General features: G+C 41.5%; 1 protein-coding gene across 1 annotated transcript in view; it reads left to right on the top strand.

Moving 5' to 3' along the window:
- The first annotated feature begins 10370 nt into the window (after window positions 1-10370).
- Window positions 10371-27199, top strand: part of LOC112401279 (multidrug resistance-associated protein 9) — a 60824-nt gene continuing 43995 nt past the window's right edge. The window contains 9 exon segments of the mRNA XM_024747450.1: window positions 10371-10489; window positions 13490-13645; window positions 16227-16374; window positions 16666-16899; window positions 18203-18376; window positions 18765-18912; window positions 22386-22534; window positions 25110-25174; window positions 25176-25210. Of these exon segments, the coding sequence (XP_024603218.1) occupies window positions 10371-10489; window positions 13490-13645; window positions 16227-16374; window positions 16666-16899; window positions 18203-18376; window positions 18765-18912; window positions 22386-22534; window positions 25110-25174; window positions 25176-25210 (1228 nt within the window).

Below are 27199 nucleotides of genomic sequence, written 5' to 3'. Positions count from 1 at the left end.
GTATTGTTGAATTCGGTTTGCTAATATGTTGTTGAGGATTTTTGCATCTATATTCATTAGTAATATTGATCTATAATTTTCTTTTCTTTTTCTTTTTTTTTTTTTTTTGCGGTATGCGGGCCTCTCACTGTTGCGGCCTCTCCCGTTGCAGAGCACTGGCTCTGGACACGCAGGCTCAGCAGCCATGGCTCACGGGCCCAGCCGCTCCGTGGCATGTGGGATCTTCCCAGACCGGGGCACGAACCCGTGTCCCCTGCATCGGCAGGCGGACTCTCAACCACTGCACCACCAGGGAAGCCCTATAATTGTCTTTTTTTATGGTGTTTGTCTTCTTTTGGTATCAAGGTGATCCTGGCCTCATAAAGCATTCCTCCCTCTTCAATTTTTTAGAAGATATTGAGATAGTTGTTAACTCTTCTTCAAATGTTTGGTAGAATTCACCTGTGAAGTCATCTGGTCTTGGACTTTTGTTTGTTGGGAGTTTTTTGATTACTGATTCAATTTCATTACTGGCAACTGGTCTATTCATATTGTCTGTTTCTTCCTGATTCAGTCTTGGGAGAGTATACATTTCTAAGAATTTGTCAATTTCTTCTAGGTTGTCCATTTTATTGGTGGATATTTGCTCATAGTAGTCTCTTATGATTGTTTGTATTTCTGTGTTGTCAGTTGTAACTTCTCCCTTTTCATTTCTGATTTTATTTATTTGGGCCCGCTTTTTTTCTTGATGAGTTTGGCTCAAGGTTTAACAATTTGTTTATCTTTTCAAAGAACCAGCTTTTAGTTTCACTGATCTTTTTTTCTGTTCTGATCTTTATTATTTCTTTCCCTTTACTAACTTTGGGTTTGTTTGTTCTTCTTTTTCTAGTTCCTCTGGGTGTAAGGTTAGGTTGTTTAGTTGTGATTTTTCTTGTTTCCTGAGGTAGGCTTTTATTGTTATAAACTTCCTTCTTTGAAGTGCTTTTGCTGTGTACCATACATTTCGGATCATTTCATTTTCATTTGTTTCCAGGTATTTTTTATTTCCTCTCTGATTTCTTCAGTGGTCCATTGGTTGTTTAGTAGCGTATTGTTTAGCCTCCAAGGGTTTGCGTTTTTTGCAGTTTTTTCTTGCAGTTTATATCTAGTCTCATAACTTATGGTCAGAAAAGATGCTTGATATGACTTCAATCTTCTAAATTTATTTGGACTTGTTTTGAGACACAGCATGTGATCTATCCTAGAGAATGTTCTATATGCACTTCAGAAGAATGTGATCTGCTGCTTCTGAATGAAATGTTCTGTATGTATACCTATTAAGTCCCTCTGGTGTAATGTATTATTTAAGGCCAGTGTTTCCTTGTTGATTTTCTGTCTGTATGATCTGTCCATTGTTGTAGGTGGAGCGTTAAAGTCCCCTAATGTTATTGTGTTACTGTCAATTTTCCCTTTTATGTTTGTTAATATTTGCTTTACGTATTTAGGTGCCCCTATGTTGCTTGCATATATGTCTACAATTTTTATATCTTCTTGTTGGATTGATCCCTTGATCCCATGTAATGTCTTTCTTTGTCTCTTCTTACAGTCTTTGTTTTAAAGTCTATTTTTCTGATATATGTATTTCTACTCCAGATTTCTTTTCATTTCCATTTGTGTGGAATACCTTTTGCCCCTCACCTTCAGTCACCTTGTGTGTGTGTAGATCTGAATTAGCCAGCATGTATATAGGTCTTATTTAGGTATCCACACTCTATGTCTCTTGATTGGAGCATTTAGCCCATTTATATTTAAAGTAATTATGAATAGGTATGTACTTACTGCCATTTTGTTAACTGTTTAGGGGTTGTTTTTGTAGTTCATTTTTGTTCCCTTCTTTTGCTCTCCTCCATTGTGATTTTTTTTTTTTTTTGGGTGGTACGTGGGCCTCTCACTGCTGTGGCCTCTCCCGTTGTGGAGCACAGGCTCCAGACGCGCAGACCCAGTGGCCATGGCTCACGGGCCCAGCTGCTCCGTGGCATGTGGGATCCTCCTGGACCGGGGCATGAACCCGTGTCCCCTGCATCGGCAGGCAGACTCTCAACTACTGCGCCACCAGGGAAGCCCCCCAAAATTACCTCTTTTGATTAATGACTTGTCGCTGTTGATGTTTACCTTGGTTGGAGGTAATGCTTATCAGGTTTCTTCGTTGTAAAGTTACTCTCTTTTTTCCCTTTTCCGTATTTACTGTACTCTTGGAAGCACTGTGTCCACTGGATAAAGCTGTTCCTCAAAAGGCTATGGGTTGATAATTCTAACACTGTTAGCATGGTTTTTTTTCATCCTTTTATTTTTCAACACATTTATGTCTTTATATGGAATGGATCTCTCATAAGCAGCATATCACTGGGTATTGCTTTTATATCCAATCTGACAATCTCTGATTTTTAATTGAAGTGTTTACTCCATTTATATTTAATATAATTATTGATTTAATTGTGTTTATGTCTGTCAGCTTGCTATTTGTCTTCTATTTGCTCTTTCTCTATTCCTCTTTGCCTATATTTTTGGGGGGTTAATCTACAATTTATTGCTCCATTTTATTTCCTAGAATGAATTTGTAGCTTTAAGTCTTTATTTGTGTGTGTGTGTGTGTGTGTGTGTGTGTGTGTGTGTGTGTTTTCTAGGGCTAACGCTATGCTATGGCTTTATATTTTCATGTGTGTTATTGTGTGCTTATTTCTCCCTCTTTGAGGAGAGGAGTTGTCTTAGACTTCTCTCATATCATCATTATTCATTCATTCATTTATTCATTTGACATATTGTTATCAAACATCTACTGTGTGCCAGGGACTTCTAAGTGTTAGAAATATAGCTGTGAATCAGACAGATATGAAGCCCACAGTTTGCTTGGGGAAATAGATAAGCAAGTAGGAAGGTTTTCCCAAAGGAGGAAATGTCTGAACTGAGCCTTGAAGGCTGAGCAGTGAAGTGCAAGCTTCTTCAAGTGAAGGGAGTAATGTTAGGTCGTTTCAGGTGGTGGCAGTGGTGACTGCAAAGACCCAGAGGCAGGAGCAACTGGCAATTTGCTCAGGGAGCAGTAAGCCATGCAGCATGGCTGGAGCATCGTGTTAGGTGAAGCAAATGGGGGTGGAATGTGGAGTATGGTGCAGGTTGGCAAGAAGTTTAGGGAGTACCTATTGGATAACTTCTAATTATTTTCAGGAATATAGAGCTGCATCCATGATATTCATGTCTTTAATATTCACTAATCAAATGATTGAAGAGATTTTGAACAGAATTATTGCCTCTAAAACATGTGCCTTGTCCAGTTGTCTATAATGCCTCAGTTTCCACTTTGGGGGATTTCTCTTTTTGAGGTGAAGACATTTTGATTTTCAAATTCTATTATAAAAAAGAATTATTCCAGAGGACTGCTTTTTGGAATATAATATAAGCAAGGGATTTTCTAAGGTTATTGGAGAAGAGAGTGTGCATCAGTTTACCTATATCTAGACTGCCTCAGATGAGGACGTGTTACTCATTTTACATATACTGTCCCCCCACCCCGGCTTTATTGAGATAAAATTGGTATATAACATTGTGTAATTTTAAGGTGTACAATGTGTTAATTTGATACATGTATATATTACAAAGTGATTACCACAGTAGCATTAGTTAACTCCTCTATCTACTCACATAATTACTATTTCTTTTTTTATGGTGAGAACATTTAATATTTACTGTTTTAGCAATTTTCAAGTGTATAATACAGTATCATTAACTATAATCACCAAAATGTACATTAGACCCCCCAGATCGTATTCATCTTTTAACTGGAAGTTTGTATCCTTTGACCAATGTTTCCCTGTTTCTCCCCCCACCCCCAGGCCCAAGCCCTGACAACCACTATTCTACTCTCTGTTTCTATGAGTCAGGCATTTTTAGCTTTTCCATATAAGTGATGCCAAAGAGTATTTGTCTTTCTCTGACTTATTTCACTTAGCATAATGTCCTCAAGTTCTATCCATGTTGTCTCATATGGCAGGATTTTCTTCTTTCTCATGGTTGACTAATATTCCATTGTATACACAGTTGACCCTCGAACAAAGCAGGGGTGGGTGGCACTGACACCCCATGCAGTGTAAACTCATGTACAGTTGTCTGTTGGTATCCAAGCGGCATTGGTTCCAGAACCTGGCACAAATATCCAAGTCTGCAGATGCTCAAGTCCCATAGTTAGCCCTCTGTATCTGTGGTTCTGCATCAGTGGATTCAACCAACCCTGGATCATGTAATACTGTAGTTAAAGAAAAGAACTGGATATAAGTGGGCCCACACAGTTCAAACTGATGTTGTTCAAGGGTAAACCATATATACACTGCATCTTCTTTATCCATTCATCCATAGATAGATACTTAGGTTGTTTCCATATCTTCATTATTGTAAAGAAAGCTGCCATGAACGTGAGGGAGGGTGCGGATATTTCTTTGAGGTCCTGATTTCATTTCCTTTGGATATATACCCAGAAGTGGGATTGCTGGATCATAAGGTAGTTCTATTTTTAATTTATTAAGGAACCTCCATACTGTTTTTATAGAGGCTGTACAAATTTACATTCCCACTAACCATGCTCAAAGTTCCCTTTTTTGTATATCTTTGCCAACACTTGTTATGTCTTGTCTTTTTGATGATAGTCATTCTCACAGGTGTGAGTTCTTATGTTCTCATGATTTTGATTTGAATTTCTCTGATGATTAGTTATGTTAGCACTTTTCTTTGTACTTTATGACCACTTGTGTGTCTTCTTTGGAAAAATGTCTATTCAGTTCCTCTGCCCATTTTAAAATTGAATTGTTTTTTGTTTTGTTACTGAGTTCCTTATATATTTTGGATATTAACCACTTAGACATATGATTTTAAAATTTTTTATCCTTTTCCATAGGGTACTTTTTCATTTTGTTGATTGTTTATTTTGCTGTGCAGAAGCTTTTTAGTTTGATGTAGCCTTACTTAATTATTTTTGCTTTTTATTTTGCTTGTGCTTTTGGTGTCATATTAAAAAAATAATTGCTAAGACCAATATTAAGGAAATTTTCCCCTTTTTTTTCTTCTAGGAGTTTTATGGTTTCAGGTCTTATGTTTTAAGTCTTTAATCCATTTTGAGTTAAAATTGTGGGTGGTGTAAGATAGGAGAACAATTTTATTCAGTATGTGATTATGCAGTTTTATCAACACTATTTATTGAAGAGATTATCCTTTCCCCCTTGAGTATTCTTGACTCTCTTGTCAAATTTTAGTTGACAGTATATGTGAAGGTTTATTTCTGGGCTCTCAATTATGTTCTATTGGTCTGAGTCTATTCTTATGCCAGCACCATACTGTTTTGATTAATAAAGCTTTGCAGCATACTTTGAAATCAGGAAGTGTCATACCTCCAATTTTGTTCTTCTTTCTCAGGATTGCTTTGGCTATTTAGGGTCTTTTGTGGTTTCATACAAATTTTAGGATTGTTTTTTCTATTTCTGTGAAAATTTCCATTGGAATTTTGATAGGGATTGCATTGAATCTATAGATGGCTTTGGGTAGTATGGACATTTTAACAACATTAATTTTTCTGATTCATGAACGCAGGATATCTTTCCATTTGTGTCTTCTTCAATTTCTTTCCTCCAAGTCTTGTAATTTTCAGTGTACAGATCTTTTACCTCCTTGATTAAATTTATTCTTAAGTACTTTTATTGTTTTTGATGTTATTGTGAATAGGATTATTTTCTTTATTTCTTTTTCAGATATTTTGTTTTAGTGTATAGAAACACAACTGGTTTCTATATGCTGATTTTTTTATCCTACAATGTTACTAAATTTGTTGATTAGTGCTAATGGTTCTTTTAGTGGAGTTTTCAGAATTTTCTATATATAAGGTCATATCATCTACAGAGACAATTTTACTTACCAATTTGGACGCCTTTTATTTCCTTTTCTTGCCTAATTGGTATGGCTAGGACTTCCAATACTACGTTGAATAGAAATAGTGAGAGTGGGCATCTTTGTCTTTCTGATCTTAGATGAAAAGCTTTGAAACTTTCTCCACTGAGTGTGATGTTAGGGGTGGGCTTGTCATATATGGTCTTTATTATGTTCAGGTACTTTTCTCCTATAGCTAATTTGTTGAAAGTTTTTATCATGAAAGGATGCTGTATTTTGTTAAATGTTTTTTCTACATCTATTGAGATGATCATATGATTTTATCTTTTATTCTATAAATGTGGTGTATTAATTTATTGATTTGTGTATGTTGAACCATCCTTGCATCCCAGGGATAAATCCCACTTGATAATGATATATAATCCTTTTAATGTGTTGTTGAATTCAGCTTGCTTGTATTTTGTTTATATTATTTGCATCTATATTTATTAGGGAAATTTGCCTGTAGCTCTTTTTTTTTCCTTTCTTGTAGCATCCTTATCTGGCATTTGGGAGTGTTTCCTCCTCTTTAATTTTTTGGAAGAGTTTGAGAAAAACTGTCATTAACTCTTCTTTAAATATTTAGTAGAATTCACTAGTGAAGCCACCTGGTTCTGGGTTTTCTTTGTTGGGAGATTTGTGATTACTGGTTCAATTGCCTTACTCATAATTGGTTTGTTCAGATTTTCTATTTCTTCATGATTCAGTCTTAATAAGTTGTTTGTTTCTATGAATTTATCCATGTTCTCTGTTAGACAATTTGTTGGTATATAATTGTTCATAGTCTTTTATGATCCTTTGTATTTCTGAGGTATCAGTCCTAAGGCCTACTCTTTCTTTCCTCATTTCTTCTTTTCTTAGACTAGTTAAAGGTTTTTCAATTTTATTAAAAAAAAAAAACTCAGCCTTTGATTTCACTGGTCCTTTCTATTGTTTTTCAATATTGTATTTCATTTATTTCTGCTCTGATACTTATTATTTCTTTCATTCTGCTAAATTTATTAGGCTTAGTTTGTTCTTTTTTTAGTTCCTTGAGGTGTAAAGTTAGATTGTTTATTTGAGTTTTTTCTTAATGTAGACATTTATCACTATAAACTTTTACCTTGGAACTGTTTCTGCTGCATACCATAGGTTTTGGTATGTTTTGTTTCCATTTTCATTTGTTTCAAGATATTTTTTATTTCCCTTTTGATTTCTTCTTTGACCCATTGGTTGTTCAGCAGTGTATTGTCTAATTTCCACATATTTGTAATTATTTTCAGCTTTCCTTCTGCTATTGATTTCTACTTTCACACCACAGTGGTCAGAAAAGATACTTGATATGATGTTAATCTTCTCAAATTTGCTAAGTCTTGTTTTGTGACCTATCATGATCTATCCTGGAGAATGTTCCATGTGTACTTGAGGAGAATGTGTGTTATACTGCTGTTAATTGAAATGTTCTATATATGTTTGTTAGGTCCATTTGATCTAAAAGATAGTTCAAGTCCAATGTTTCCTTATTGATGTTTTGTCTGGATGGTTTATTTAATGTTGAAAGTGGGGTACTGAAGTCCCCTACTAATATTATATTATTATTCATTTCTCTCTTCACATCTGTTAGTATTAATATATTTAGGTGCTCCAATATTAAGGATATATATATATCCCCAGTATAATTATTATATCTTCTTAATAAAATTACACCTTTATCATTATGTAATAACCTTTATCTCTTCATATATTTTTTGGCCAAAAACCTATTTTTTCTGATATTAGTATAACTATTCAGCTCTTTTGGTTTCTACTCTCATGGAATATCATTTTACATCCCTTCACTTTAAGCCTACATGTGTCCTTAAAGCTGAAATAAGTCTCTTGTAGGCAGCATATAGTTGGGTCTTGTTTTTTCAAATCCATCCAGCCACTCTATGCTTCTTGAGTGGAGAATTTAATCCATTTACATTTAGAGTAGCTATTGATACATAATGACTTTCTAGTACCATCTTATTGTCCTCTGGCTGTTTTGTAGTTCTCTTGTTCCTTTCTTCCTCTCTTGCTGGCTTCTTTTGTGAACTGATGATTTTTTGTAATGTTATGATGTGATTCTTTTCTCTTCATCTTTTGTGAATCTACCATAGGTTTTTGCTTTGTGGTTACCATGAGCTTACATAAAACATCTTACAGATATAATAGTCTACTTTATGCTGATAACAACTTAAGTTTTATCAGCATTTACCATTTTATTTCCCCCCTTGTGTTTTTGATGTCATAATTTACCTCTTTTATACTGTGTATTCATTAACAAATTATTTCAGCTATAGCTTTTTTTAAATACTCTTGTCCTTTAGCTTTTACACTAGAATTGAATGGTTAACACATTACCATATTATATTAGTATCATATTCTGAATTTGATTATATACTTTTTACCAGTATGCTGTATATTTTCATATGTTTTCAGAATACTAATTGGTATCCTTTAATTTTAGCCTGAAGAACTCCTTTTAACGTTTCTTGTAAGGTAGGTCTAGTGGTGATGAAGTCCTTCAGCTTTTGTCTGGAAAAAATTTATCTCTCCTTTATTTGCGAATAGTATCTTTGCCAGATAGAGTATTCTTGGTTGGCATTTTTTTCTTTCAGTGCTTTGAATATACCATCCCACCCTCTCCTGACCTATAAGGTTTCTGCTGAGAAATCTGCTAATACCTTTATGGGGATTTCCTTGTATGTAACAAGCTTCTTTCCTCTTGCTGCTTTTTAGATTCTCTTTGTATTTGATTTTTGACAGTTTTATTAAAATGTGTCTTAGAGAGGATCTCTTTAAATTCAGTTTGTTTGGTGACCTATTTGCTTCATGAAATGGGATATCAAAATCTCTAGTATTTGAGAAGTTCTCAGTCATTATTTCTTTAAATTAGTTTTCTAGCCCCTTTTCCCTCTCTTCTCCTTCTGGAACTCCAATAATTTGCAAATTGTTTCCTTTGGTGGTATTCCATATATTATGTATGCTTTCTTCACTCTTTTTCCTTTGTTCTCTTCTGTCTGGATAATTTCAAAGTTCTTGTCTTCTAACTCACAGGTTCTTCCTCCTGTTGATACTCTCTATTACAGTTTTCATTTTATTTGTTGTATTCTTCAGATCCAGCATGATTTTTTGGTTCTTTTTAATGATTCCTATCTCTTTGTTAGACTTTTCATATGCATTTGAAGTAGTAGTCACCTCCTCCAGTCTTTACTAACTGCCTTTGGGAGAGAAATACCTTCTGTCAGCCCTGCTAGGGACACTGAGGTTTTCTCAGACGTTCTGTGGATTCCCCTGCAAAATTGCTCTTGTTGGACAGGGATCAGGGAAGCACAAATGAGGTATGTCTTAGTCATGAATCTGATGTCACTACTACATATACTCTTGAGTAAGTCCCTTTGTCTCTCTGGGCCTTTGTTTCCTCTTCTGTTCAATGAGGAGTTTATAAAAGATTGCATTTGAGGATATTTCTAATTCTGACATGCCATAGGTTTATCAGCCATTAAAACCTCAATGGGAATTGGTTTATTTTATGTTTATAGCCATGAAAAATTCCAGAGAGAATTCGTAAGATGGGGACCCATGTATATATAATAGTGAGGCTTCTGGTTGCAAGTGACAGAAACCAACTTGGTATACTTAGGTTAAAAAAGAGAATTTATTGATAGGATATGGGGAGCAGAATGTCATAGAACTCTAGGGCAAGAATAGAGCTGTGTATCAGGGAAGAACTGGAACTAGAAAACCTTCAGGAATCATTCTTTTTTCTTTTCATTTAGGTGATTGGTGAATGGGGTGGTTGGTTTGTGGACTGGACGGGCACTCCCAAAAGTGTCCTCTCTACCTGGATTGTTGGTTTCCCTTTGTGGCAGTGGTCACAGAAGTGGGGAGAATGTGGGCTTGTTCAGATATGCCTCGTCCTGAGAGGTGGTCTCGTTGAAGTTCTCTGATCCTTGGGTGTGGGGACATGGGAACGTGGATGCACAAGCTTGGGTATCTGAAAGAATAAGAGAGAAAAAAAGGGTTTGTATGTGTGACAAACTTCATTCTGGGTCACAACAAAGCAAAAAATCCACCATCTTGGGGTTCTTTTGCCAGGCTGGGACTCAGTCTTGGTCATGGGCTGGCTCCTGGTAGAATACCTGTAACAGGCTTTTCTGCTCCCAGTCAACCCAAAATGGGAAAGAAGAGGAACAGAATGTCTTTGCTAATAAGGAAAGCTCTTAGTGGAGTTGAGGGAGTTGTGGGGTCTCTGGCCACGCTCTCCCATGAATGTGGAGGGTTGATTGGTGAAACCAGGTCTGAGTGGTCAGAGAAAAGGAGCTGGTCTGGGTGGAGTAGGGGCTGCCTGATCTCATTCCAGAGAATCTTCTCATCTCCTCATCTCCCTGCTGTAGAGTGAAGGTCCCAAAGCCAGGAACCCAGGGCTCTAGACTGCCATCAAGATGGTGGGTGATGGCCCCTGCCTTATCTCTGATCTGGACTGGCGAGGCCAGCAGAGATCATTTTCAGAGAGATATGACCCCAGCTTGAAGACCATGATTCCAGTGAGACTCTATGCAAGGTAAGCCAGGAGGAGGATTGGAGGGAGGTCCTGGGCAGAACTTCTAGGAATCATTTCCAGCCCATCAGGAGAGTGGACCCTGACCCTGTTCCCCATGCTGCTGGTCTATATGCTTGTCTTTTTGTCTTTCCATCCATCCATCCATCCATCCATTTTTTTCATTTATTGACCATTCACTTCATGAATCCTCCTGTCCTTTGGTGAAAGGGAGACAATAAAAAATGTTTAAGAGAGCTTTCCATGTGCCAGGACCTGTTCAGGTGCTTTACAAACATCTTCTCATTCACTCTTCACAACCACCCTGGAGGTGTCATGATTATCTTTATCTGATGGGTGAGTAAGTGAGACACAGCAAGGTTAAATAACTTGCACAAATTTAATCAGGTAGATTTTGCTTTGTAACAAACTGCCTCTACATTTAGTAGCCTGAAACAATTGCCATTTATTTAGCTTACAATTTTATGGGTGGGTCAGCAACTTGGGCTAAGCCTAGTTGGGTGATTCATCTGGTCTTGACCAGGCTTTCTTATGCATCTGCTGGTCAACAAGATGGTTATGCTTCTGGGGGTTGACTGGCTGGGGGAAGGTGGGCCACATGGGCTATGAACCTCGAACAAGCTAACCTGCCCTCGATCACATAGTAATGCAGTAGGTGGCCAAGAGGATGAGATGAAGCATATAGGCCTTCTTGAGACTCAGGCTCAGAACCGGTACACCATTTCTTTCACTGCATTCTATTGGCCAAAGCAAGTCACAAGTCAGCACAGATTCAAGGTGTGGAGAAATGTCTTGAAGGATGGAGCTCCAAGGGTCTGGGATACAGGTGAGGAGAGAGAATTGGGTCAGTTTTGAACCACAGAATAAGAACCCAGGCAGGCTGATTTCCAAGCTCACATGCTTAACTATAGCATCATATTATAATATATATGTATTCTTAACATTACATTAACTATAACATTATAGAAAGCTGCCTTTTCTACATGAGAAGTGCCCTATAGCCTGCCCTCTGAGCAGCAGAAGGCCAAGTAGCATCTTTATAATGAGGTGATACAGCACTGCTCTCTCCTAGAATCCATGGACCAAAGATACACCTGTGAGCCCTCTAAGGTGAGAGGTGAAGGTTGAAAAGTGAGGGCTTGGTGTACCATCCTTAGCCCCATGCAGAAGAGCTCTAACTACCCACCGTTTTGGCTCAATTTACAATTTCTTTGTGGAGAGGAAATGTGGGATAGTGCTTAAGAGAATGATGGGACCCTGGAGTCAGCAAGCATTGGGTTTGAATCCCTACGTCACCACTGACCAGCTATAAGATTTTGGGCAAGTACCCTAACCGCTTTGTGCCTTGATGTTCTTGTCTATGAAATGGGATCATAATATTTCTCAACTACCTATCTCACTGAGCTGTTGTTAGGATTATATGAGGTAATGCATGACTTCATCATTAAAGTTACTCTCTAGGAAATATTTACTATGCACCAGGCACATAGTACCTTATTAATATTATCTTAGCTTGGGTTCTCCCAAAAGCAGAGGCTGAATCAAAATCTTGGATGCAGGTAGCTTATTTGGGAGGTGATTTCAAGAAGCAGGAGGGAAGATTTAGGGAGAGTGAGGCAGGGAAGGAGAACATGGGGTGTGTCATCAGTGTCACTGCTGTAGACATGGGGACTGGATTCTACTAGGTCCCTCCGAGAAGTGTACAATTTTCCACCCATAGGATGGGCGGTGGGAGCATTTGTCCGTGGGCTCCTGTACTCCATTAGTTAGGTTTTCTTCTTGGGGACATTAGCCCCTTGCAATTCTGGGCTGCACTTATACTCTGAGAAGACCCCAAACCCAGTAGTGAGAAGAGGTACAGGATACCTGTGAGATGGGATGCTGTCAGCATGAGTCTGAGCTGCACAGCACTGTCCTCCACATCTGAGATCAGAGGTGGATGTGACAAAGATTCTTAACCACTGCGCCACCAGGGACTGCGACTCAGGGCATCTTGACAGCATCTGCTACAAATACCAAGCTCTTTCAGGGCCTGGAATATAACAAACACTCAGCAATTAGTAGATAACACTCTTGTGTCTCTGACTCTCATTCCATCATAGATGGCTAGTTCCTCAAGGGCAGAAACATATCTCTTCCTCCTTCTTCATTGTTTCTTCCTTTTCTTCTTCCTCCTCTACTTCCCTTTCTCTTTTCTCCCTCCTTTTACCTCCCCTGTCCTCCTTATTTATCTGCTAGCTAATATTTATGTAGCAGCTTACATGTATTAATCCTCACAATAAACCATAAGTTTGCCTCTAGCTCTTGCCTCCTTGCAGCCTCACCTCTACTTTGGCACACTGTACTCTGACCCTCCCCATCCTCCTGAGAGCAAAAGCCAGGCATCCAACTCCTCTGGTGATCAGCTACTGGGTCTCCATTTCCTCATGCCAAATGGAGCAGGTACCCTCTTTCCCATGGGGTGGTCACTGGTAGATATTCAACAACTGGCTCACTAAAAAATTCCCTGGTTCCTAGCATTTATCACTTTTTTGGTGTAAATTCTCCTACCATGGCTGATTTCAACGTGATGTCACTGAGCGCAAAGTTGGGAACAGACGTACGGTAATAGAGCCCTATCCTGTATGGTATTTCCCCCACAGACACCACAGACTTATATAATCTAAAGAACAAATACGAGTAAAATCTAGTAAAATAATCTTGGAAGCTATGAGTTTTGAGTATTGATTGCCTTTGTCTTTAAGATAATTTACTTACATTTATGTAATTTAATTTTTAATATAGGCTGTGTTTAAGAACTGACTTGCAGAATTCCTAAAAATCGAACAATCAGCTCTTGCAAGCTGGTAGGAGCTGGCCCAGCACACCGCTGCTCATGGGGCAGATGATGTGAGTCACAGGTCTGAGCGTGGCTGTGGTTAGCACTGTAGTTAAGAATTCCAGCCGGGGACTCAAGGCAATGACCCCAACAACCTGGAACACCGAGTGTTTCGCTTGTTTTAGGCTGGCACCCAACCCTGTGGATGACACAGGGCTGCTCTCCTTTCCCACATTCTCTTGGCTCACGCCAGTGATGATGAGAGGCTACAAGCGCACGCTGACTGTGGACACCCTGCCCCCACTGTCACCGTATGACTCATTCGACATCAATGGCAAAAGGTACCAGGATTTGTCTGGGTCACATCTAGAGAGGAGCCCACTTTGGGAAGGGACCCGTGAGTCCTTGTGTGTGCTCCCATTTCCCTTTGCGGAAATCAGCACCCACTGGTTTGGTGGCTGTTCTCATGGCTTATCTCTGAGATGAGGGCTGGGCTGACTGACCTTCGTGGCCTAGTCTCTGGGGAGGTGAGTACTGGGGAGGTTTGGTAGGGAGAATGGACTTCTTGAGAGCCTGAGGCTTCAGGACCATTCTGACAGGGCCATTGGCTATTTTGTAGGAGCACCGCATCGGGGCAAGAGTGGCCGGAATCTCACTTTGCTCTGTGCTGGATGGACACCACCTGGGCTGCTTCCAGGCATGGTGTTGTATTTCCCTTTAAAAATTGTCATTGGACTTTTAAAGAAATTTTTTATTTTATATTGGAGTATAGTTGATTAACAATGTTGTGTTAGTTTCAGGTGTTACAGCAAAGTGATTCAGTTATACATATACATGTATCTATTCTTTTTCAAATTCTTTTCCCATTTAGGCTATTACAGAATATTGTGAGCTTTTATATTACAAACTATGTTTAGGTTGAACCAAATTAAAACTTCCAATATTTGACAATTTTGACTTGCAAAAACATGTATTTCATTGATTCAACCTAATTCAGATTCATTATAGAAATGTTAAAGTAACAGAAGTTTAAGCAGTGGAAGTATCCCCACCGTACTCCAGCCCCACTCCCCAGAGGTCAGCACTGTTAAATGCTGGCGTGCAACTGTCCTGGATTTTTTCTACTCAGATTAAACACACCCTGTGTTACCATCTTCTGCAGATCAATACCTCTTCTTCTTCCTCCTTACTCACAGGTCATCTTTTTTTCTTTGAACAAAAACTGAAGCATACTATCTCATGGTTAACCATTTTGCTATTTTCAGTGAAGAGTTTATGAAGATTTTTCCATTTTTCCACAGCCCAGAACCTCAACTTCATTCTTTCTAACGGCTGCATTGAACTTCAAGGTTCAGGTCTTAAACAATGGGGAAGATCTCATCGCCCTCTCTCTGCATTTCTTTCTTCTGGAATTCTCCTTCTCTTTGGCCTCATATGCTTGAAGGGCTGGGAGTTATAATCATGCTCTTGCAATTGCTCCTACAATTGTGCATCCCCTCATCTGTGTCCTGCAGAAATCTCTGTCAGTATTAGTTTCCAAAATCTATAGTCTGGAGAAAGTTGCCAGGGAGCACGGAGAGAAAGGGGCTGGACCAGTGCCTGTGGACCAGGTTTTCCTTCTACCTCTCTGTCGGTTTTTAATGTTGCCTTCCATCTACCCAACATCAACTTAGATCCTCTTCCCTTCTGTGCTAATGTTCTCCTCCAAAGGCTGACCCACCAAACACATGTTGACAACCTTAATAACACTATCTTCGGTCCATGCCTCTCCTCCAGACTCTGAGTTCATACACCCAGCATCCGACTGGACTTGGATGATTCACAAGCATCCTATATCTAAAGCTGCGTTCTTTTTTTTGTTTGTTTTGTTTTTGTTTTTGTTTTGTTTCTTTTACGGTACGTGGGCCTCTCACCATCGTGGCCGCTCCCGTTGCGGAGCACAGGCTCCGGACGTGCAGGCCCAGCGGCCATGGCTCACGGGCCCAGCCGCTCTGCGGCATGTGGGATCTTCCTGGACCGGGGCACGAACCCGCGTCCCCTGCATCGGCAGGTGGACTCTCAACAACTGAGCCACCAGGGAAGCCCTAAAGCTGCATTCTTGATCTTCAGCTCCACCTGACGATGTTCCCTCTTCCCCCTTTCCCCATCTCTGTGAACTCTATTCCCACAGTTGGTCAAGTCAGAAAACTGGGGCCCCTGATCCCCCTTCTCCTTTTCTCCCACATCTAATTCATCAGTAAGTCCTGTTGTCTCCCCTGACCACGTTTCCCTAAATCCAGTGTCAAGCCACTGCCACCTCCCACCTGGATGCCGATGGTCTCCCACTGTGGTCTCCCTGCTTCCATCTTTACTCCCCACCCCCATAACCCACTACTCTCACAGCAGCCAGATGTTCTTTTAGATATGTAAAATGATCTTGTCATGTTGGCTTAAAAGCCTGCAGTGGCTTCCTTTGCAATCTAATCTCCTTCGTGAGGACCGTGAGATCCCATGAGATCTGGCCCTGCCTTGCCTCCCCGTGTCCCCACACGCCTGTCACACTGGCCTCCTTTCAGATCTTTGAAATGGACAAGCTCCTCCTTGCCCTGGAGAAGATTTTTTTCTTGGTTTCTCTGTTGCCTCAGTGTTTTTATCACAACCAGTATTGTGCCAGAGACAGGCAGGAGGAGGAAATCAAGGCCCGGAAAGAGCCCAAATGCCAGATACCAGATTGTGCTGTGTCAGGGCTCTGCCCGCTGCCTCGCTTATGTCCCATCCACCCTCCAAAAGAAGAAGGGAAAACAAATGCTATTCTTCTGACTCCACCACTGCCAGGGATGGGGGTTGTGCTAAGAATTCTTGCAAACTTTTTTCCATCAGAGTAGCTTTGACCAGTAAGTGGTAATGTAAACCTTTTTCCTTCTTCCTGTTCTTTCATCACAGATTTCGAACCCTTTGGGATGAAGAGGTAGAAAAGATGGGTCCCGAGAAAGCCTCTCTGGGACGAGTGGTCTGGAAATTCCAGAGGACGCATGTTTTGATGGATATCGTGGCCAATATCCTGTGCATTATCACGGCAGCCATAGGGCCGGTGAGCGCACTGGCCCTTCTTCTGTCTTGTCTCCCAGGTCCCCAGACTGACAAGGAATGTCATTAGTTACTTCCTCTACGATCTGGTGGGTTTAGTACGTTGCTGTTATCTTTGTGCTTCTTGGGGGTGAATTTTCATAAAGCTAATCCTTTTTGTCAAGCACAGCAGCAGCCGCTGAAATTAATTTAAAAGTTTGCCTCATAAAGTCAGCTTGCTGACATTATCTGAGGCCTCCTGTACCTACCTTGACCCCCAGCAGCACTCTTCTCTCTTCACCGCGCTGTTCTACAGATGACTCTCATTCACCAAATCCTCCAGCCGACCCAGAGCACCTCCAGGAAGGTCTGGGTTGGCATCAGCCTGTGCACAGCCCTTTTCATCACCGAGTTTACCAAAGTTCTCTTTTGGGCCCTTGCCTGGGCCATAAATTACTGCACGGTGATCTGGTTGAAGGTGGCCATCTCCACCCTGGTTTTCGAAAACCTGGTGTCATTCAAGACGCTGACACACATCTCTGTTGGTGAGGTAAGTTGGTCCAGAAGGAGTTTAACTTTAAGAAACTAAATTCCGAGTTTTCTGAATATGTGTGAGATGTGCTTCCTGGATGGAATATCTGCCCCACTTTTGGTTGTCAATATCCTGCCCATCATGTCCCATCTCCTTGCTTAGTGAAGTGGTGGAGACTCAAAACACCAGAAGAATTCAGAGAAAGGAGAGCTCCATTCAAGCTGGAGAATTTGGAAAGGCTTCCCTGTTCCAGTTGGAACAGGGCTTAGGGGTGACCTCATCCAATCCCTTTGACCGTCAGTCAGGACACTGAAGCAGTACAGAGAACACTACAGCATTTAACAAAATTGATTGACTAATGCATCTGATGATTCCAACTGTGTAGTATTTGGGATGCCAAGTCCCAATAAAGACCATGCCTGTTGGACTTCAGAGTTGACATTTTCTTAAGCCCTTAATCCTTAGCAATAAAATCTTCACTCTTTACACAAGAACATTTCCCTGGCCAAGGGAACCCTAGGTGGTGTGAGGTAAGGGAAAAGACTTGTTTCTTTCTTACACTTGCTCTTTCAGTTTGTTCAAAATATTCTATATCAATTATGATTAGATTCAGTTGCATATAACCGAAAACCCCCCCAAACAGTGGCTTAAACAGGATGGATTTATTTCACTCTGTGTAAAAGGAGTCTGGAAGAGGATGATCCAGGGCTGGAGTGGGGACTTCCAGGCTTTTCTATTGTTCTTCATCACTACCTTAGCACGTGGCTCCCATAATGGTTCAGGATGGAAGCTGCAGGTCCAGCCATCCCAACCATATTTCAGAGAGCCGGTAGGAGGAAGGAGACTTCCAAGTTGAGTTGGCTCCCTGTAAGAATTCACCCCCAAAGTTCCATTCAGCACTTTGGCTTATACCTCATTGCCCTTAACATAATTACACGGTCACCATGCTTCCACAAAGAAGGCTGGGAAATGTGGTCCTTTTGCTGGGCCCATAGATGCCCTGATTAAGCAGGGTTGTACTAATAAGGAAGAAGGAGATAGAGCTATCAGGTAGGCAGCTGGCAAGCTCGCCGGCATGTTCTCAGGTGATACTTAAGCCTTTCTTCATTGGGATTCTCAGTTCTAAAAGACAGGCCTCTCCAAAGTCATACTAAAATGAGACCCACGAAACTCACCCTGTTGGTCCTCTGACAATTCTCTCCACCTATAAGTCAGTTTTTCTCTTCCTTCCTCAGACCCCCTCAGCCATTCCGAAAGCCTTCAGTTGAGGAAATGTTTAGGTTGCCCTTCCAAAGGCTGAACCCATGTGCTTTCTTTCCAGGTGCTCAATATACTATCAAGTGATAGTTATTCTTTGTTTGAAGCTGCCTTGTTTTGTCCCTTGCCAGCCACCATCCTTATCCTAATGGCTGTCTGTGTGGTGTACGCCTTTTTCATTGTGGGGCCCACAGCTCTCGTCGGGATATCCGTGTGTGTGCTATTCATGCCCATCCAGGTAATGGCAGGTCTCTGCTGTTGTACTTCACACACACTCTCACTGAAGTGGACTTTGTGTCCAGGGCCTGGCCCTGAAGCCTGGGCCCGTACTTTGAGCTCACAGACAGTACAGTTTTTATACAACTTGAATTTGAATACCCTGGGGAAGGGGAGCATGCTTCTTCAGTTTGTCAAAGTCCCCAGCACTTTCCTTGCATCCTGGCAATTCACGCATTGGCCTCATCTGCCCTGACCCCAGTCGTGTCCCCCAGAGCACGTCAGCCACAACTCAAGGGAAGGATTCAGCTGAGAATCTCGGGCCTGACACTTACACTCCCATCCCTGGATTTTTAGGCCAACTGCAACTCAGCAATTCTCTGAACCCACTGTTTGTACCTCGATTTCAGATGTTTATGGCTAAGCTCAAGTCAGCTTTTCTATGATCAGCAATTTCAGTGACAGATAAGCGAGTTCAGACGATGAATGAGTTTCTGACCTGCATCAAGGTGATTAAAATGTACACCCGGGAGAAATCTTTTACGAACGCCATCCCAGGTAGGATGAGCAGTTGCTGAAAGAACCACTTACCCTGTAGAATGTGCTCTTCTAAGGGGTTCTTAAGGGTCCTGGGGCCCGGCATTCTGAAAGTTGGCTGAAGCGACCCCCGAGCTGATCTGTAGGCTTTTCAAAAAATTACAGAGATTTTAGAATAGACTCAGGCATCTCTTCTGCTGAACCCAAGGGCTCAGCAGGTGAGCGACATATGGTTTAGCCATACTGAGGTCAGTGAATCCTTGTACTGGCCAGTTACCTTTCACAAAAATAGTCCGCTAAAACATTACGAGCAGGAGAAGAGCTGGCTCAGCCTATTTCCTTGACTGGGAAGATGTCCACATGGACACACGCACACACTAACACTTACACACATGTCCCCTCCTCGCCGGCAGCAGCCTCTGTCTCACTGACATGACATGCTTTGGGTAGATAAGAGAATGCATATATAGCTCTTTTGTTTTAAAAACGATATGAAGACTATTTCAATCAAATGAAAATGCAGATCTAATTGCAGGAATAGTTACATAATTGCTGACATAGACTCAGGTGGTTGACCGGTTAATGATTTGAACCACCGTTACAACTAGCTCTCTGGATCCACAATTACACTTTTAGACCAGCATGTAATTGGGCCCGAAGCTGTGTATCCACATTTTAGGAAGTGGCTTTAGAAAATCTGCTTTTGAGACTGCCAAAGGAAGTGCCCCCAGGTTGGGATGCTGGCAGCCCTATTGTACCCTCTTTGAAGACACAGAAATACTCCCTCACACACTGAACTCACTTTAATACAATTTATTTGATGTGATTAAATTTGATTCCATTTGACATCATTCAATTTAAAACTCAATTTAATTCAAGTCAGTTTAACTCAATAAATACGTACCAAGTTCCTACTATGTGCAAGGCCATGGGAGTCACACAAAATAATTAGGAAAAGTGTCCCTAGTTTTAAAATTGAGGGAGGATGAGTTAACTAAGCTCAGAAATAGCTATTAGTTTGCTGGCTCTACTTCTAGAATATATCTGGAATCTTTCTGCTTCTCTTCATTCTACTGTCACCCTAGTCCAAGCAATATCCTCTCCCTTCCAGCCTATGGCAAGAACTTCTGGATGCAACCCCTGCTTTCCTCCTTTCCCCTGAAACACACGATGCACTCAGCAGCCAGAGTGACCTTTTAAAAATGTCAGTCAGATCTTGTCTCTCCCCTGCTGAACAAGCTTTAGTGGCCTCTTATCACACTTAGGTTTTTTCAAGTTTAGGTCTTTTGGATGAAGTCCAGATTCCTTCCGATGGGCTATTAGATCTAGCACAGTCGGACCCCTGCTGACCTCCTGATCTCATCACATCTTATCCCAGGCCTTGATACCTCAGCTTGAGCCACAGAAGCTTTCTGTTTTTAGAACAAGATCCACACCCATTCATGCCTCAGGATCTCTGCCGTTGCTGTTCCCTCTGCCTGGAATGTCTTCTGCTAAGATGTTCATGCTGACTTTGTCTTGACTTTGGGTCTCCTGAAGTCAATGTCACTGACTCAAGAGGCCTTCTTTTTGGCGGTACGCAGGCCTCTCACTGCTGTGGCCTCTCCCGTCACGGAGCACAGGCTCCGGACGCGCAGGCTCAGCGGCCATGGTTCACGGGCCCAGCCGCTCCGCTGCATGTGGGATCTTCCCGGACCGGGGCACGAACTCTCAACCACTGCGCCACCAGGGAAGCCCTCAAGAGGCCTTCTTGATCACAGTCTCAAGCAGGTCCAGTCCCCATTCACCTCTTAATCACTTCATCCTGTTCATTTCTCTCATATCACCCAACACAGTTTGTAATTATCTTATTTACTTGTTTGTTTCTTTGTTGTCTATTGCCCCTACTGGAAGAGCCGAGACCCTGTTTGTCCCTATATTCCCCAGCACCCAGCACAGCCCCTGGCATATAGCAGACATCAGGTTAAAATGTGCTGAATGAGTGAACATGTGAATTAATTATAGGATAAAATGGGTAAAATGCCACAAAAGAAACTGAGGGGAGCTCCACGGGTGTGAGAGATGAGCCTCCTGGCAGAGGTGGCGTTTTAGACAGGCCCTGAAGGATAGCAGGGCGTGGAGGGAAGGAGGTGGCTGGTGTTCTTGAGGGGAAGGGCGTGTGGACAGCATGCTTTGGATCCCAGCCTCTTAAGAGGCAAGTCACTTAACCTGCTAAGCCTTTCCTCTACTGTCAGAAGGGCATAATGATGGCTTCTGCCGTGTCACACTGTGGTGAGAGCAGCTGAGGGAGAGCGTGCCCGTGCAGGGTTCAGCCCAGCACCTGGTCTGTAGGCAGCACTCAGCGAGAAGGGCTGTGACACCATGTTGCTGATGTGAAAGGGTTTTTGCAGAGGACGCTGGGATTCCCATTAAGGACTCTTTAAACAGCAGGGGAGGGAAGCTTGAATTTTATGTGTGAGTGGTGCGGAGTCATGGCCTCATCTGGACTTACGGAAGGGAGATGTGCTCTTGGGTTTTTGCAGCTGTTCCTGAGACAAAAAGGGCAGGGGCCTCAATCTGGCAGTCTTCAGGCTGGCATATGTGTTTTGTTTGGCCCCTACAGTACTTTAACTTTTTCAATTAGTTCCCAACATTTAAGAGTACGGAGATGTCTCATAAAATTCCACATCTCAGACTTCAAAACAGTCTGGTGAGCCTTGGGACATCCTCGCTCTGGTATTGCTCTCTGCCCACTCCCTTCATTTACCTTACTTGCCTGACCCCTGTAGGCATCTGAGTGTATGACTCCTGACACACAGAGAATCAGATCAGGAGGGACCTTGGAAACCATCCAGCAATGGCAGCTGACATGTACTGAACCCCCAGTACATGCTGGCATTGTGCTCTGGGCTGTCTGTGCAGGAGAACAGGGCAGGAGTAATATGTTTCTTTTTTTTTTAATTGAAGTATAGTTGGTTTACAATGTTGTATTAGTTTCAGGTGTACAGTAAAGTGATTCAGTTATACATATATATATTATATATGTATGTATATAATATATATACGTTCTTTTTCAGATTCTTTTCCATTATAGGTTACAAGGTATTGAGTATTGTTCCCTGTGCTCTACAGTAAATCCTTGTTGTTTATCTATTTTATATATAGTAGTGTGTATCTGTTAATCCTAGACTCCTAATTTATCCCTCCCCCTGCCCCTTCCCCTTCGGTATCTATACTTTATTCTCTATGTCTGTGAGTCTCTTTCTGTTTCCTAGATAAGTTCATTTGTATTACTTTTTTAGATTCCACATATAAGTGCTATCATATGATATTTGTCTTTCTGTGTCTGACTTACTTCACTTAGTATGATAATCTCTAGGTCCACCCTTGTTGCTGCAAATGGCAATATTTCATTCATTTTTATGGCTGAGGAGTATTCCATTGAGTAATACGTTTCTTAATGCTGGTGCTTGACAAGCAAAATAAGACCACCGTGGACTGCTTCTATTTCACAGATATAAGGAAGAGGGAAAGGAGATTACTGGAAAAAGCTGGATTTGTCCAAAGTGGAAACTCAACGCTGGCCCCCACTGCATCCACCGTAGCCATTGTACTGATATTCACCTGCCACATCCTCCTGAGATGAAAGCTCGCTGCCCCAGTGGTAAGCACCTCTTTAGAGCTGGCCTCTTCTGTACCCAACTCTGCAAGTGCCAGGTGGGTAGCTCCTCTGGCACTGGCATCAGAACACCCAATCACGGTGAGCCAGAAAACAGCAGAATTCCACCCTGACTTCTAAAACAAGTACTTGAGCTGACTGGGAGCCGAGGAGAGCTTAGTAGCAACTCTTATTCAGTCTACAGCAGGGCAGGGGTAGTAGTTAATGCTGGAACACAATTTTTCATTTGGACATGGAAACCAAAGGAGCCCTTGGCTATTTTATTCTTATTTATCCATAGATACGCCAAGAAGAGAGTTGGTGAAAGTTCTCTGGGTTGGAGGGGTGTCAGTATTGGGAGAGGCAGTGTGGTGTCCGGATCAGGGTCCCCCTTGTTTAAAGTCCGACTCCACACTTGCTAGCTATGACTTACAGCAATTCATGGAACCTCTCTTGTCTCGGTTTTATTATCTGTAAATGGGGTGATGACGGTCCCTATCGTAATGAGGATGGACGCTGTCTTCCACAAAGCACTCGGTCAGCACCTCGAATGCGGTAAATGCTGTATAAGTTGCTGCTGTTCTCATTAGCCTTATGCTCACCCAGGCCAGGCATATTCAGGCTGAAAGCCTCAGAAGGAGAATTGGAGTGAACGTGAGGGGCTCAGGACCTGAGCTAGAGAGGAAATGGCCCCTGACTGAAATAAAGAAACAAACGTTTCAGATATTAAAGCAGCGTCTGAAGGGCAAGTGGTTGGAAGAAAGAACGTAAAGGCAAGAAAAAGAGAGAGAGAGAATGAAATTAAAAAGGAGAGGTATGCTCACCAGAAAAGAATTGCACCAAAAATCAGGGATCTGGAGGGGAGGGTGGAGGGACGTTTGAGAAGGCAGGATCCTCTTCTGGGGCATTCGTTGTGGCGCTGTCAATCGAATTATCTTTGGGAGATACTTTAATTTTCTTAGTTTCTTCACACACATTTTTCTCTCACACACTCTGGGGACTTGAACATAGCCATGAACCGAAAGCCAAAATGAACAGCAATGGTTGATGTACAGAATGAATGCTACTGGATTATAGTGGCTGCTGTCTACCACCCCAAACCAAAAAAAAATTTTTTTCCCAGAACACACCAAGCAAATTAATTTGAAACCAAATTGAGTGCACATTGTTAATATTTTTTAAAACGATGATTTAGAAGAAATCTAGACCAAGAGCAAATTCCCTGAATGCGAGGCTCGTATTTCTTTGGCCTAAGAATCCCTTTCAGTCTCCTGCTCTGCCAGAACCACATGAGTAGGAGGTCAGCCCTGAGGAGCTGTCACATCAGGCAGCCCCGGGGGCTGTGCTAGCCAGGGCCTGGGTTTCCTGAGCCAAGATAGTGCTCTAGGACCTGGGGGAGCTGAATTCTCTTTGGGGATGTATTTTGGACCAGATGTGATGAAGGGAGCATCTTTCATCATCCTCTTAATGAACTACCTAGGATTAGTTGAAGCCTAGGGGCCCTGTCCATGGAGCCCATTCAACAGCAGGAAGGATCACTCCAGATTTGTCGATGGAAGTTGTGTTTTTAATTTCTTAGATGGGCGGTTAGGGAGAGGCTGCTAATTACAAGGGCAGATGAGAAGATGAAAGCTGAAAGAGATGAGATCATGCCCCCTGTGGGGCACCCACAGAGCAAGGAAACTTGTCTTCATTGAGGCTATATGATATTATCCACCCGCCAGGCAGGGCTCAGTGGGGAAGGCCCTAGTGAAGGGGGGTCATTGTTCATTGTTTTGGAAATGACAGTGGAACCAAGGCTCTCAAATTGGTCCCTTATGTGTGTGTGGAGGCAGGGCATGGAGGCCAGACCCTGAGGGCAGGAGAACCAGCAACCAGCCTGGGCCAGGCACATAATTCTAGGGAGCTTCCACCTTCAACACTGGTCTCTGTGTGGTATGTAAAAGGATGCTCTATCTCTGAAGGGTTAGATGCCTCTGAAGCAACAGAGAGAAGGGGATAATTTAGGAAAAATCTGCATAGGTTTTTTTTTTTCACGGTACGCGGGCCTCTCACTGTGTGGCCTCTCCCGTTGCAGAGCACAGGCTCTGGACGCTCAGGCTCAGTGGCCATGGCTCACGGGCCCAGCCGCTCCATGGCATGTGGAATCTTCCCGGACCGGGGCACGAACCCGTGTCCCCTGCATCGGCAGGCGGACTCTCAACCACTGCGCCACCAGGGAAGCCCTGCATAGGTTTTTGAATGAATGGTCTAGGCCAAATAAGGATATTATATGGATGGAGATTTCCAAAGGCCCTCAATTAGAGGCCCTTTTCAGACCTTATCCTCTGGATTGACAGAGATAAGGGGATAAGTTTCCCACCATTTGGGTGAAAATCCAAACGCAAAATAGTTTAAGATGTTAATACCTTCAATTTGCCAACCCATGATTTCTGAGCCATGAAATGAGAAAATTTTTCCTCTGAGAATCCCAACTGTGCTACTGTTTCTCATCTCAGGAAATTTAATCCCCATGGACTTAATGGTTCAAAGCCAAGGCAACATCCCATCCTGAATTCTATACCTCTCTTTTGTTCTTCAGGCATTTAGTGTGATTGCCATGTTTAATGTAATGGAGTTTTCAATTGCAATCTTACCTTTCTCGGTCATTGGCTGAAGCCAATGTCTCTCTAAGGAGAATGAAGATATAACTAACACTGGGTGAGCAGGGAAGAAAGTTCTCATTTTGGGGCAGGAAAATTCCCAGATAATGGGAGGCTGTGTAAACCCATTGGAGGGCTGGGTCACTGGTTTGGTGGGTGTTGGGAGAAGACCCTCCATTCAGTGTTGGATACACAAATATGCATCAAGCAGGATATAGGCAGAGTATTATAGGTGGCCTGCCCTTTTAGTAAAAATGAGATGGAGTCTCCACCCAGGGAGATTATGTTCCTGACCCTCAACTCTTTCTCCAAGCCATAACTCTTAACTCGTTCCAGGAGTGGAGTTCAGTTTGCACTGAACCATCTCCCCTTTGCCTACCTAGTTTGTCCTAGGATGTGTGTGGTGACAGAAGTGATGAAGACGGTGGCGGGGGGAGACACCATATTTATACACTCATTTAGTCATTTTATTTATTATTCATTCATCAAAGATTTACTGTGTGAGTCCCAAACAGGATCAACACAAAGAGAACCACACAAAGACACATTGTAATTAAAATGGCAAAAATTAAAGATAAAGAGAGACTATTAAAAGCAGCAAGGGAAAGCAACAAGTTACATACAAGGAAACTTCCATAAGGCTATCAGCTGACTTCAGCAGAAACTCTGCAGGTCAGAAGGGAGTGGCACGATATATTTTAAGTGATGAAAGGGGAAAAAACTACAACCAAGAATACTCAACACCACACGACTCTCATTCAGATTTGATGGAGAGTTCAAAACTTTACAGACAAGCAAAAGCTAAAAGAGTTCAGAACCATCAAACCAGCTTTACAAGAAATGTTAAAGGGACTTCTCTAAGCTAGAAAGAAAAGAACACAACTAGAAACATGAAAATCACAAAAGGAAAAAGTTTATCAGTAAGGGCAAATATACAGTAAAGGTAGTTAATCAACTATGTATAAAATTGGTAGGAAGGTTAAAAGACAAAAGTAGTAAAATCATCTAAATCCACAATATATAGTTAAGGGATAACAAAACAAATTGATGTAAAATATGGAAAAACAGTACTTGTGGGGGAAGAGAGTAAAAACTCAGGGTTGTTAAAATGCATTTGAAATTAGGAGATCAGCAACTTAAAATAATCGTGTATATATATGTATAGATTGCTATATATAAACCTCATGGTAACCACAAACCATACATTTATAATAGATAAACACACACACAAAAAAGAAAGGAATCCAAACATAACACTAAAGATAGTCATCAAATCACAAAGGAAGAGAGCAAAAGAAGAAAAGAACAAAAAAGAACTACAAAAACAACCCCAAGACAATTAACAAAATAACAATAACTACCCATTATTACTTTAAATGTAAATAGACTAAATGCTCCAACCAAAAGACATAGAGTGGCTGAATGGATATGAAAACAAAACCGATATACATGCTGCCAGCAAGAGACTCACTTCAGATCTAAAGACACACACAGATTGAAAGTGAGGGGATGGAAAAGACATTCCATGTGGATGGAAATCGAAAGAAAGTTGGAGTAGCAATACTTATATCAGAAAAAATAGACTTTAAAACAAAGACTGTTACAAGAAACAAAGGCATTACATAACGATCAAAGGATCGATCCAAGAAGAAAATATAACAATTATAAATACATATGCACTCAACATAGGACCCACTTAAATACATAAAGCAAATATTAACAGATATAAAGGGAGAAATTGACAGTAGCACAGCAAAGGAAAGCATTGGCAAAACGAAAAGACAACCTACTGAATGGGAGAAAATATTTGCAAATGATGTGACTGATAAGGGGTTAATATCCAACATATATAAACAGCTCATACAACTCAACATCAAAAACCCAAACAACCCAATTAGAAATGGGCAAAAGAACTGAATAGAAATTTTTCCAAAGAGGAAATGCAGATGCCAACAGGCACATGAAAAGATGCTCAACATCGCTAATCATCAGGGAAATACAAATCAAAACCACAATGAGATATCACCTC

Source organism: Neophocaena asiaeorientalis, unplaced genomic scaffold (assembly GCF_003031525.2).
Source record: "Neophocaena asiaeorientalis asiaeorientalis breed wild unplaced genomic scaffold, Neophocaena_asiaeorientalis_V1.1 scaffold438, whole genome shotgun sequence".
Classification (NCBI taxonomy): Eukaryota; Metazoa; Chordata; class Mammalia; order Artiodactyla; family Phocoenidae; genus Neophocaena; species Neophocaena asiaeorientalis.
Note: the sequence above shows the minus strand (reverse complement) of the source record. Positions and strands in the feature narration are given on the sequence as shown.